The 14335-nt window shown below is 40.7% G+C and overlaps 1 protein-coding gene across 13 annotated transcripts in view; it reads right to left on the bottom strand.

The window, feature by feature from the left end:
- The window catches only part of cacna1ab (calcium channel, voltage-dependent, P/Q type, alpha 1A subunit, b), a 204548-nt gene that overhangs the window by 142885 nt on the left and 47328 nt on the right, over window positions 1-14335 (bottom strand). For all 13 annotated transcript variants that reach the window (XM_042213765.1, XM_042213767.1, XM_042213768.1 and 10 more), the window contains exon 3: window positions 11693-11992. In XM_042213765.1, the coding sequence (XP_042069699.1) occupies window positions 11693-11992 (300 nt within the window). The remainder of the gene's footprint in view (window positions 1-11692; window positions 11993-14335) is intronic.

Raw genomic sequence — 14335 nt, 5'->3', positions numbered from 1 at the left:
TGTGTGTGTGTGTGTGTGTGTGTGTGTGTGTGTGTGTGTGTGTGTGTGTGTGTAGATCATGTTTATTTCTGCACGTGTAAGTGTTTAACCAAAATGATTTCAGCCAAATAGTGTACATGTTACAGACTTCCTGTTTATTTCTGTATAATAACACAGTAGCAATGTAAACATGTCAACCTCTCAGGCAGAGAAGATCTTTGGGAAGCCCGTGTGTTTACTTAGCCTCTAGGCCAATTCTGCCTCCAACTGCCTGACAAGGTTTATGAATGGGGATAAATAAGGAAAAAAATAAATAGCTAAACAGTCATAAAATGCTATCCTTCTTTACTGGCTATCTGAATGCAATCAAACAGAACTACAAACAGAACTAAGAAAGCTTCAGGGACCCAAAATCTCTTTCTTACAGATTGTGGCTCATATGGCAATCTGGTATCATGTCAAAGAGTACATAGAGATGCTAAGGTCTCAACAACACAAGTTAAATGTGCATGTATTTGTGTCATGGGTAGCCGGGGCAAGCCGTGTGAGACTACATTAGGACCCAAAATGCGGCAGCTCTGGTGCAAGTGAGTTTATTTAACAATGTAAATACAAACAGAGATGGCGAGGGTGAGCTTGAAACTAAGAAAACCTAAACTGGGAATAACTAAGGAAAACAAACCTGAAATCTTGAGATAAGAAACCAAGATGCAGGGAGACGAAGAAAACATAGGGGGAAAAACCACACAGGCCGACGGAGGGAGAAACGCAGACAAACCAGCAGCTACTATGACAGAAGACACGACTTAAATACACTCAGAGAAACACAGGGAGATTACACACAGGTGGGGGACACAGCTGGGAGTGATTAACGTGATGAGACAAGGGAGGCAAACTGAAAACACTCACATAAGATGCAGACCTTCACAATAAAACAGGAACTTACACATGCAAGGACACAGACTACGAAACGTGGACTTGACACAGGAATACACGGGCAGAAAAGAATAAACACTAAACTGAGGAAGAACAGAACCAAAATCACAATAATAAAAAACACAAAACGCTGGGTTGAAAGGACCCAGGATCATGACAATTTGCATCCTTTCTACATATAGCACTTCTTATTAACATTCTAATTTACCCAGACACACACACACACACACACACACACACACACTCACACTCTGATGATTCAGCAACTTCCCCATGGACACTTTGACATGCAGGCTGGAGGACCTGCCTATCAATCCATAGACCTAATTAGCAGTCTACCACCTGGGCCACAGCCACCCTAGCTTTCTTTAAGCCAAGATATAATAATTTCCTAAATGACAGTATTTTCACTCATTTTCACACTTTTACAGTAATCCATCTACATTATTATATCTTATTTGTCTTGATTGGCAAAAGTGACAGTGCTTGAAAAAGCTTGAGCTTTTCCCTTCCACCTGGGACAATATTATTGACTGAGACAAGCATTTTATATGCTTTTGATCCTATGGATGAAAACGTTTGCACACGAAGATGCTCATTTACACACAGATTCTGCAATCTCAGGTGAATGTTTAATCACTAGATCACTAGTTGTTGATCAACTAGAGTGGAACAACAAAAAGACAGACAGTCCTTGGGAACATTGTGGTATTTATCTACATGAGATTTCTTCAGGGCAATTTTAACCATGTTCTGATATTTCATTAAAAAATATGGTGAACAGGTGAACTGACTGATCCCTGTTTTATATTTTTTTGGCGGGGGGTGGGGGTGGAGGTAGGGGAGCTGAGGGGGGGGGGCTGTCTTTAATCTTTTCTTTAATCTTCTTTAATCTCTCTCAAGGCCTCACACTTGCTACCTCTCCCCACATGTCTTTCCCTCACATGATACCAGGCAGTGTGGCCAGGACCCAGCTGGGAAAGTGTGAAACCCACACAGACAACAAATGCCCTGGACAGATGGTAAGATAGAGAGAGAGAGAGGCGGACAGAGAGAGAGAGATTCCAACACTGTCACCTTGTCTGATGGTATGCTGCTTTGACAACATATAGAGACACATTTTCTTACTTGCCAAGTTTAGGAAAAACTAAATGGGTCACTCCAATATAAATGTCACTGGCTGTCGTAATATCAGGAATAACATGTGTGACTGAAGCATTAAATGTGATATAAAGAAAAGGAAAATGTAACAAACCAAACAGTAGCTAAAAAAAAGCTTCAGTTGCTTTCTTGAATATTAAAAAAGGAGACCATTCAATCCAGATCTAGGAGTGAAAAACGCACGACCGATCTGGTTTTAATTTCGATTATGATTTGAGCTTTAAACCACTATGAAAACAAGATAATAATGATAATTACTTTTTGTAGTCACTTTTCAGTAGAAAGCTCTAGATTTGTTTTGCAAGCTAAATCTAGTGCGCCTTTACCTTTGTTTACAGCCAGCCCTGTTCACAACTCACTAAAGAGCAAGACTGAGGCCCAATTTAGGCCAGCTTAAGCCAAGATCATAAAAATGACCAAAATGATCTTTCTATAAGAAATAAAAGTTGTAATAAGGTTTCCTACTGACCCTGTAGAAGGATCTGCTTATGTCGTCGGTTGTCCTTTTCTTAATGTGGCTAATGTGCAGTTCTCCTGATGTGCACATGTAAATTGTGGCCTGAGCCTCTTTATGCCTATGTCTACTTCTGCAGACATCCTGTGGTGAAGACAGGTGGTGGGTGCCTGCAGTTGCCCTTATGAGGCAAGCTTTAAAATAAAAAGTAAATAAAATAAGATTTTAAAAAATGCAGTCTGGTACAGAAGCGTAGAGCTGCCACCCAGCCAAAAATAGAAGTATATCCCGTTATAATGGGAAAACTTTATTGCTCTAACAATATACTTTTCATGCTGACCACCATAATATCACGTTATTACAATAAACATAACTATCACGTTATAACAAAATCTCCCCATGCCTCAATCCAAGCACAAAATAGAACTTAACTAATTCCGATAAACAAGCCATTTTCTCGAACTCTGATCTGTACTGTCTTCCACTTCACTATGTTTTAAGACAAACATATAGATCATGTTTGAAAAATAAAACATATAACTTGAAAACGTTATTGTTCAAATAATATATAATTATCACGTTCGTACAAAATAGTATTGATATTGTAAGAACATGAATTTTTTTTGTTATAATGTGATAGTTATGTATATTGTAATGACGTTATATTATATTGTACAAACATGAAAAGTATACTGTTAGAACAATAAAGTTTTCACATTATAACGTGATATAGCTCTATTTTTCTTTTACCTGGGTGGCAGCTCTACGCTTCCATAGTACAAGAAAATAAGTTTCCTCCAACCCAACTTCACTTCTGCTTTTTCTTTTTTAATATTAGATTTAAACTGTCCCATCACCCATTTGTTAGTGAAATCCTGACGTGAAGCCTCGAGCTATGCGTTTTTGCCATCATGTCTTGCCGATGAAATTTGTGAGTGCACACTTGAAGTAGTGACTTGTCAGTCACAAAGTAGGACCAGACTAAAGCATTTCTTGTTATTTTGTCTTTCTGACTCCAATAGAAGCCATAAATTACAAAGTGATAAATATGTTATCATAAATAAGAAATTAAAATAGCAATTGAGATGGTTAACTCAGAAACTCATGGCATGGATACTGATGGCATGGTTAAAGGGAACCCAGGCTGTTCTCTTATACTTAGTTGCTCCTTGCTGACTATTAGAAAGAATGTAACTTTAAAGGTACAGTCAGTCCCTTTTTGAGTTCATTTAATAGAAAAAAGCATATTGTAACAAATATACATTGATTAGTGTGTAATTATGTTTTCCAACAAATGGATGTTCTCTTGGAAAGCCATTAAAAACAGGTATGAGTGGATGCCGGGTTCTGGAAGTCGGCATACTGCCCTTACATCTCAGATACAGTGCCCATGAAGGATATCACTGACTAATCACATAGCCTGTATGTCAAAGGCAGAGGACAAGACACACTCATAGGTGTTTGCCTGCAGAGGCAAATTTTATCATCCACCAAAGCAGTGACAAAATGACTGGTATCTTAATAAAATGTTATCCTCTGTATTCTCACGTCAAGCCTCATGTCCTCAATTGAAGTCATTGCTCTAACACATGCAAATGTGCACAAACATGTATTTATTCCTGACTGTCAGCACGTTAAACAGCTGACAATGAGCTGGCTAAATAACAACAGCTGGTTATAAGATAACATTATAGCAGCTAACATTAGGCTTTAGTGTTCTACAAATCACACTTTGAATCTAATGAACAGCTTGATTATATTCAAACATTATATGAGAATTCATTCACTAAATGTCCGAGTCCCACAATGTTACAGCCACTTCAAAGAAAGTTTCACTAGCACTGGCTAACAGTAGATAATAGAGGCTAACCTCAGCTGTCATAGGTTAAGGGCGGCTAACACAGGCTATTAGCGGCTAACATAGGCTAACAGAGCAGCACTTACCGACAGAAAAGTTGAGCATTTCCTCAAAAACTCACCACAGTGTTGCTGCCATCACATAGAAGTGAGATTCACTGATTCATTGACTCTTTTTGGATTTCTTTGACAAAGTTTTATAGCCTCCTCTAGAGTAAATAGATATGGATTCTTCTCACTGGCCATTGACACCTGAAGTAAGCAGCGGACTGACAGCACAGATAGCACCTAACTAGCAGATAACTGCCCAGAGTTTTTAAGTTTACTGAGCAGTAAAACATAGAATACCAAAAAATATCTGTTTTTATTTCTTGATTTAAGTGTTGACATTATAAAAATCTGGTAAAAATATATTGTGTATATATTTGTTTTCTTTAAGAAACACATTAGATGTCTGTGGACATTATAGAATACAGTCTACAGTAATATTTTCTCTCTCTCTAGGCTGACTAAAACATTTTTGTCCTACAGCAACTAGCCTCATTAGGACCATGAACTTCAATTGGGATGGGTAAGATTCAGCTGAGTTCAATTTACTGACATCGAGAAATGAAATTTTACACGCTGTAACTTCTACACTGGCTTCACTTTTTTAGACCCAGAAACCACATCCATCTTTTCTAAACAGTTTAAGGAGTGCTTAACAATACTTTTAATCCCGCCCATGACATTGGTTAGCTAATAAGCTCTCCTACGGCATTTATTAGGCAGATCACGTTTCAACAGAGAAACTCCTGTTTTGTGTCATGATGCCAAACAAACCAGTCACCTTAGTAAAGGTACTGATTAAAAATAATGAAATGAAACAGATGGAAAAAACCACCATGCACAGATCTGACTAGATGGATCTATGGGGATGCTGTCTGCAGTGACTCCCCCAAATGATTACATGAAAGGACAGAAATGCCATATTTGCATCATGTTTCCCACGGAGTTTTGGTTTGTTTACTGGCACTATTAGATTACATCATCTTGTAGCACCCTCTTTGTCTGCGGCGGTTTAACGACAGCGCACAAGGGAATTCACAACACTGATTGTTTTTTCTTGATGTGATGCCCAACTCCTGAATATGCATTCATTTGCATTTAATTTATACTGTTAAACACAAATTCTGTTAAGTCTGTGCTACATTTGGGTCAAAAACGTATGACACTTATATATGACACTTAATATGTATTTTTGTACACTCTGGTGATATTGGCCCTACATTAAACTAAATTAGACTCAGAGTGACAGCTGTGTAAAGATAAAATGGGAAAAAAAGGCAAAAAAGAGAGAAGATGGAGGACAGAAGATTTAAAAATGGATTTCAGGCAGAGAAGTGCAGTGGAGAAGAGGAGATGAAAGGAGTGTGGAGAGGGAGAGAGGGAGGGAGGGCGAGAGGGAATGGGGAAATGCAGGCAAAGGAAAGGGAGGGAGGTATAATGAAGTCCTCTGGGTCTCTGGTGGAAGAAGCCACAGTGCCTGCCAGCCAACACAGCCTGGCTCTGTACAGATGGCAGCATGCTGGGATATGCTCACTGCACTTTTAAATCAGGAAGTGGATGTTCTTTGCATTTGAAAATGTTTTCCAGTGGAAAGAAAATCAACTGATATAAAGTAAAAACAGACAAAGATGCTTCCACATGGTGCATGTTTGGATAGAAAACTCAAATGAGCATGTTTATTTGTCACACTTGAGCAGGTGAAAGTGCACTTAAATCGACCCCATGAGTAATTTGTGCACTGTTAACTGTGCACAGTTAAGTTACCGCTAGTGAAAATGTGAATAAGTGCATATAAAATGTACTGCTGTCATCACCCTTGAATGGGACAGGACACTGGTAACCTAGAAATGTAGGTAAGTAACTTAAGTAAACTTAATGATGGGCCCATACCAGGACTTATCAATGCCAGCGGCATTTATCAATGCCATTGTGATCTCATTTGCTGATAGCTTCACAGGGGTCAAAACAAATTTTCACTTAATGGTGTATTTCTATTTTTAGAGACTTAAATATGGAAAGGCTATTGTTTCTCACTGTTTCAGGTAAACAAAAGCATCCTTGGCAGATGTGGGAACCGCAGACAAATATCTGTGGTGAAGAGTCTGTATTGTTTTTAACACTTGGTTTCACTCCACTACAAGAAGTTCTTTGTCTGTTATGACTTCTGTCTTGTCCACAACAGAGGCTTAGCCAGAGGACCAACAAACAAACAAAAAACATCAGCCCTTCTTGCCAGTTGTTTCACGTATTTTTGCTGCTGCCCCCTGGTGACAAGATGCAGTCATCTGCAAAGCTTTGAATCGCAGCTACATCTTTGCTGAGTTACTAAAAAAAATCAAAAATTACTTTGAGATTACATAAATACCCTAACCCTGATATATTTTACATTCTTTATAAAACTAAACCCACTCATGTGGGATTCATTACTGAAAACCTCAATTGCTTGAATTATAGTCCTTTTGCATGTAACACTACACCTCCATCACAGCATCCATATAACATCTTTGAGGAATAAAAATCTTACATTTAGTTGGAAAACAAAGCTACAGTTGACTGGGAAGGAACTGTGAAAGACAGAGTTACTTTACAAAGTAAAGTATATGTTTATATATCAAAACTGGAACAAAAGCTAAGAGCATACAGACACCTCCTATGTAGTTAGAAATGTATTGAATCCCTTTATCTAACAAACAATCTACCAATGATTCAGGTGACTTTAGCTATTACAACTTAAAATAAATTCAATCAGTCAAATAACCTCACAATTGTTCATGCTAAAGAAAGTCATATGTTTTTTTAATGGTATGATTTTAATTATGGTTATATTTTAAAAACTAACGTATCTATTGTGCTGATTCTTGTGGTGAAACCAATGTAGTCTGATTGTTCCTACAAATGTTAGAGAAATCCGGTTATGATTCGTGTGTGTGAAAGAAAGAAGAAGAGTCCTGAGTCCTGTGGTACTGCCCCCATTCATGGTGCCTGGACATTAACTGTTATTTCTAAAAGCTGTATTTTTAATCCTTTGCTTATCATTTGTTCCCCCTTTTTTAAAATTTACATTTTAAAAGTTTTTAATAATTTTGGATATAGAATGAAACTTTATTGCCATTATCCTGGACATGATTCCCGTGTTCATCTCACAGTAACACCATTAAAAATGCCTTATTTAATGGTAAAAACATTTTCCACTTGAAACCAGGACACATTAGGTGAAACAAAGGCTGTAAAGTGAGAGCAAACTCAGCTATTTATGTAGGATGATGGATTTCCTAAAAATAAATAAATAAAATGTTTTCATTCCAGCAGAACAGCCAAAACATTTTGGCAGAAATATGAAGAACTTTTATGAAGGCACTCTGCCAAAACACAGCATTTCCTCTCTCGTCTAATAAATCCCCCCTCACCCTCTGAACACGCACCGCTCTCCACTCGGTATCTTATATGTCATTTTATTTTCGCTAATTGCTTAGTGTGAGACCAGATTATAGGAAATGTACACAACATTTAAACTGCTAACAGGTGAAGGGAGTGTTACTGATCATCATCTCATCAGATTCTTTTTTTAACAGATTCTAACTTGGCTAATTTTAGACTCTAATAAAAAAAACCAAACAGCTCTATCACCATTTCTGTTGCAGAATATTAGTGATCAGACTTTTTTGAAAACATAAAAGCACGATAATAAAACTTGCGCACAGACAGACACACACAGATACCACACACACCACAGGCATCACTACCACAAATGAATTGTTTTTCTCATACAGGCACATTCTCATGTGACCTGACTCTCACATCATTTACCTACTAAAAATAGACTAGCTGAGCAAGTAAAGCCCTGTGAGAGTAGTTACTCTGTATCCTCTCAGTTAGTATGAAAATTACTATTTCCTTTCTTTATTTCTTTTAAATGAGCTGAAACACTCATTCCCCTCTAACAGTTACAATCATGCTGTAAAAAGTACTGCAAAAACTATTAAAAACAACACTAAAAACTATTTGCAAGAATTCCCATGAGGGATGTCATACTCTAAGCTCACCATAAAAGACCTGTGGTGTTAGGGGCAAGGTAGGTGATGTGTTTGGGGTAAGTCACCCTTTCCCACCATCAGCCAGCCTCTTTGACTAAATTTGACACTTGATGTCATTTCTCCACGCAAACTGTTTTTCCATCAAAGCATTTAATACAAACTAGGAGGGAACTTTATGCTGTTATGGTAAGGCTTATTCATTACAGCAGCTGAAACTAATGTTTTTTTTCTCATGGATTAATTTGCGAAGTGGTTCCCGAACTTGTGGGCTGAATACAAATGAATCATGGTTCTGCATCGCTACTAAGGCATGGACGAGTTTGGAAAAGAAATGCCAGGTAAAGGTAGTGACCACAAAAAACAATTACAAAAAAAAAAGAAACCACAAACAGGACAGATCAAAATTCAGCGTGTTCCTTAAAATCAGAGCCTGACTGACGTATTGATAGGCTTATGTTACTTTTAGCTATGTGCCGGGTGTTGATGTTGCATATATAGTTTCTCTGCAACATCCCTGGAGGCAACATGATTTTGGAACATCATAAACAGCAACAGAGTGTAAACGGGAACATAAATAAGTATGTATAACAAATGTTAGGGAAATCTGGTTATGATTCATGTGTCTGAAAGAAAAAATAGCAGACAATATTTCAGAATATTGGCTTTTAAAACCACCAAATATTGGTGTAAGTCTTAAAATTCCTATATAGGTTGAATTCTACTCAAAATTTTAACAACTGACTGTGAGAAAGCGAATAAGTAAAAAAAAAAAACATCTTGGAGACTTCCCATCTTTCACAACAAGTTTTAGTAAGGAAAGGATGTGCCTAAAAGTGAGTCTATGGAAGCTGGGATCAGAGGATTGAAAATAACCTCATTTCTGAATGAGAACTCTGCAGAACCACTGAATGAACCAACCAACCATTTTATCTGGTCTCTAAAATGTTAACATAGTGGAAAAAAAAATTATTCTGCATAAAAGCATAACAAATGTTATTAAAATGTTACATTAAAGCTTCTAAAACATTCCTGTGCCTTCTGTCTAAACTGCATTTTACACTTGGAGTGAAGCAACTACGCCGAAACTCCAACTACACCACTTCAAAAACTGGTGAATGGCAGATTTGCAGATCTTGCCTCCAACTAAAAGTGACTAACAGCAAAGTGAGAAACAACAGAGGAGTTGAAAAAAAGATTTGTTCAAATGAACCCTGTGTCTAGGCTGTTTCAGTGCAGGACTACTGGACAGGTTTGAGCCATAACTTATGCATCTGTATGGATTAGTGGTCTTCATCCCATATAATTACTAAATCACTGATTCTAATACAATTTGGGATCTTTGTTGAATGTCCTATTCACTCCCGCAGTGCTTTATCAAATAAAGGTAAAAGGCTTGGCAGTTTAATTAAACAGCTGATCTCCAAGACGTTTTTATATGTACTGTTAAATGTATTCTACGATTTTATGATTTGAATATGGAATTTAGGCAGGTGGTCTAAGTAACAACATACTCAAAACTAGGAAATCGTACTATGAGCAATTCAAGCATGCAAAGAGCCCCCCCCCCCAACCCCCCAATATTAGCTAACATTGTTTTTAAATAATTTATTGTTTTATTAAGAAAACAAGTGGTGGACTAATGAATAAGAAAAATAAGCCTCTCCAGGTCAGAAAGAAAATAGTACAGTGAGTCAGCCTGGATGCGTGTTTCTATTTTCTGTCTTTAAAATCTTTGCAGCTGCTGAAAATGCTGTATCGTGACGTCACTGATGCTATATCAGTTTCGATTTAAAGGAGCTCCATTTTGCTAATTGTTATTCCTTGACATGAGTAGCTCTGCATGAGTCACAGTTTAAAAATAGTCGTTATTTATGTTATACTAGGCCTTCCTGCAGCCCCTCAGTTCAGCTCTGTCTGAAACAAGCGCTTTTAGCTCAGTTTCCCACTCCCCTCACAGCTGATTTATTTATTTATTTTGCTCTGGTCATTTGACTCTTGCAACACTAAGATGTGAACAGCAGGTGGGCGGGGCTTATTTAACAGCCAGAGGTGCTAGATTAGAGATGCTCTGCTCTCTCTGACATCAAAAAGGGCCAAGAGTGCAAAGACCGTCCGAAACTTGAGGTTTTGGCTCATCAAGAATACTTGCACATGTGCCGATCACATTGCCTGAAACTATCCACCGTTATTACAGCATCCATCCATCCACTTTCTGAACCGCTTTTCCAACTAACATGCGCTACGCACTCTGGACATGCTGCTAGTGCTGATATCTTTGCTCCTATAGGAAAAATATATGTAAAAAATAAGAAAAAGCATAGCTGGTCCACTTCAAAAAGACTCAGTCCACTCATTTCCTGTCAGTTACCTAAAAAGTCTCAAACTTGTACTGTATGTTTCATCTTCTTTCTTTTTTTATACACAAGATATAATAGTGGGCTACATGAGAGTGTTCCATCAGACCGACCTGTCCTGACAATTACAGCTTTTTCCTTTGCTGTCCTGTTGGATGAGCCATAGACCACCCATATATGGTCAATAGTAATTAGAGAGGGAGAGTAGGAGAGAGTCATTTCCTCTCCCTTCTGGTTGCATGGTGCTTAAGCCTTCAAAATGCTGACATCAGCACTCAGCTCTGACTACAACGACCGAAAACACACACACACACACACACACACACACACACACACACACACACACACACACACACACACACACACGAGTTCAGTAACAGGTTTGAGCTAAATGCTCTATTCAAGATGCACCTTAATCAGCAGCAGCATCAACATGATTGCGACTGCCGGTGTCATGACAACCGCCATCATCATCAAGATCATCTTTCATTCCATCAGTGGACTCAGATAAGCCTGCGGCCAGCAGGTTAGGACACAGCAGCGAAAACGAAAAGAGAGAACGAGATGGAATCATGTGTTCTGTGAAGTACCGCAAAACACACACCGCACACACTGGAGATCACAGCATGTAACACTTCACAGTACTGCAAAGAGAAAACAGAAACCATCACATATTACACTCACACACACACTGTACATCGTACTGCAAATCACCACACCGGCTCTGGCATCCATCCTCCATTGGCTAGTTCAGCACCAATCCACTCCACACCACACTAGGCCACACCTAGCCAATCATTCCAACACACCACACAACATAGCAGCGGCGATACCTTGGCAGTCTGCTTGGCATTGCTATGAAAGGATATGGCCATTCGGTGATCTTTTTGGCGTACTTCCTCACCACGTTGTCTTCGCTGAAGAGGAAGAGGGAGCGGTTGACCGTTAGGCAGCTCTGCCGGACGGGTATGGGGTTGTACAGGGCCATGGTCCGGGCTCTCTGGGCCATCGACTGCTTGTACATCCGCTGCGCTCCGGGGGGCCCCCCTTGCCTGCTGCCGCCACGGCCGGGGCCCCCTTGTCCGCCGGCACCCCCGCCACCACCGCCACCACCACCTCCTCCTCCTCCTCCATACCTGTTGGGTAGCTCGTCTCCAAAACGCGCCATTCTGCAGACACCAAACGCCAGAGGTTAGGAAGGTGCTGGGGGGGGAACCTCAGAGTGACACCTCCACATGCCACCACCCCATCAGCCTCGGCTCCAAACACACATGCAGAATGGAGATGGGCTTTCTCTGGCTTATCTCGAGTCTCTTTTCTCCTTCTATCTCTGTCTCCTTCCCAGATCTTCAGCGCCGAGAAGATACCTCCATTTGTGATTGGAGAGGGAGGGAGGAGGGGGAGGAGGAGGAGGAGAGGGGAGGGTGAAGAGGAGAGGGAGAGCGCACGGTGTCTGTGATCGTGTGTTTGGAATATGAATGGGAAACGGAGGGATGTATTTCTGGAATTTCTGGAAAATCAGTTCTCTTGTAGAAAAAGAAAAAAAACCTGATTGGTTTTAAGTGGTGGCCAGAAATTTGTGAGAAAAAAGGGAAAATCTTGTCACACAATCGGCGTTTTTCCCTCTAAGACATTCCGTTTTTTGTTGATGTTGTTTTTTGTTTGTTTGTTTGTGTGTGTTTATTTTTATTTATTTTTTTGGTTAAAACCCTCACCAAGAACGAATGGCTTCTTGCTTTTCATCGGGCAAACAAAACACCGATCATCCTAGAATAATGCCATAAAGATGCATAGCTGTGCGTTTGAGTAAATATTGCGATCATCTCCACTAAGTAGGCTATCCTAGTTTGAGACTGCGTCTTTCCCCCCCCTCTCTCACCAGCCTAGTGCATCTTGACAGGATCTGCAGTTGTCTTCCCCCCTTCCCAAGTCCTCCTCCACCTCCTTTTTTCCCGGCGGTGATAAAAATAGAAATAGATACGAATGAAATTTTTTAATAATTCATTTAATTTTGTGCCATAGATCTGCAACGTTTGATATGTCGCGGCAGAAAGTCCCGCTGCAGCCTCTCACTGCCACCACACTGCTGCTCGGGTTACACGCAAACGCCAGCCGAGGGGGGCTTCCCCAAAATCCGAGCCTGGTGACATTTGTTGATATTTGGTGATGGACGGTGCGGCATCCCTCCTCCCCCTCCTCCTCCGTCTTCTTCTTCTCCCCCCTCCTCCTCACCGCCAAGGCGTCGGTCGCCGATTTTGGGCGTGATTGCACGCACTTGGAGAGGCAAAAAAAAAAAAAAAAAAAAAATTATATATAAAAAACCGCTTTTAAAATACACCGGTCCTCAGCCCGCCAATTTATGTCTTTTCCCTGCGCCTCGCTTCGGAAAATAAAAAGAGTTGATGTAAATTAAAAGAAAAAAATAGTGTCCACAGCAATCATCTATAATCCAGTGTCGGGAGAACAAGAATCCCGGGCGAAAGGGATCCGGAGGAGCAGAAAAAGAGCGCTGGGGGAGGCAGCATCATCACCATCATCAATTCTTGGTCTGAAAACACGACGGTGGCGTTGCGGGTGTTCTGTAGCTGCAGCTCGCATCTTCTCCTCCGCCACCGGGCAGAAACTGTGTAAGATCCCCGCCCAGCAGCATCGCCCTCGAGCCTCCCCGAACCACAGAGAAGCGGCCAGCCCCGCAGAGCCAGAGCCCAGCGTCTGTTCTCTCTCTCTCTCTCTCTCTCTCTCTCTCTCTCTCTCTCTCTCTAGGAGTCTCTCCCTATCGTTCTTTTTTTTTTTTTTACTTCTTTCCTCCCTCGACCCCCAAGGGGGACGTGAGGCAACGCGCAGTGGGTCCGGAGGCTGTATTTCCGTGGAGAACAGTCGTGGAAACGAAGAAACACGACCAGCCGAGCGCTTCAGTGGCTCTCCTGAGTTTAGTCAGCCGTCGGTGTTTAGCCGCGCGCTGAGCATCTGATCAGTCAAACGGGAACCGAGCGCCGCGCACATATCGGAGGCCAAGCCTTGCAGCGCACGACGCACGGCGCCTCCCCGGAGCCTCCCCCTCTCCAGCCCACTCCCCATAGCGCACGACGGAGATGTACGGGCGACACTTTTAGGTACGGAATCTCTCGCCTTAACTTTCAGCACAGTGAGTGAAAAACTTTTAAGTGTGTGAAGATAAAATCAGGAAGGCCAAAAGACAGACTGATTTCCCACGAGCACATGATAATCATGAAACCACCGGTGTTAGGCTTCCATTGTCAGTAGCCAAGTGTCAAAAGCACCAACGGCGCAGTCCAATTCGCCTCGTTCACTGTTTACTCAAACCCACCCGGCTGAGCACAAGGTTTTGCCATGGGCACAGACGAGCTTGGGGCACATACAAGGAATTTATCTCCAGACAATTTCAGTCTAGCCTTCCAGCAAATAAAAGCAGGAGTCTTTCAGTATATACAAGGATGATTATTATTTATTTCATTATCAAAAAAATTCTTATGCAACTACTTTTTACCCCC

This window comes from Haplochromis burtoni, unplaced genomic scaffold (assembly GCF_018398535.1).
Source record: "Haplochromis burtoni strain Fernald_Lab_line unplaced genomic scaffold, NCSU_Asbu1 Contig_479, whole genome shotgun sequence".
In the NCBI taxonomy this organism is placed as follows: Eukaryota; Metazoa; Chordata; class Actinopteri; order Cichliformes; family Cichlidae; genus Haplochromis; species Haplochromis burtoni.
This window is presented reverse-complemented; position numbering and strand designations above follow the sequence as displayed.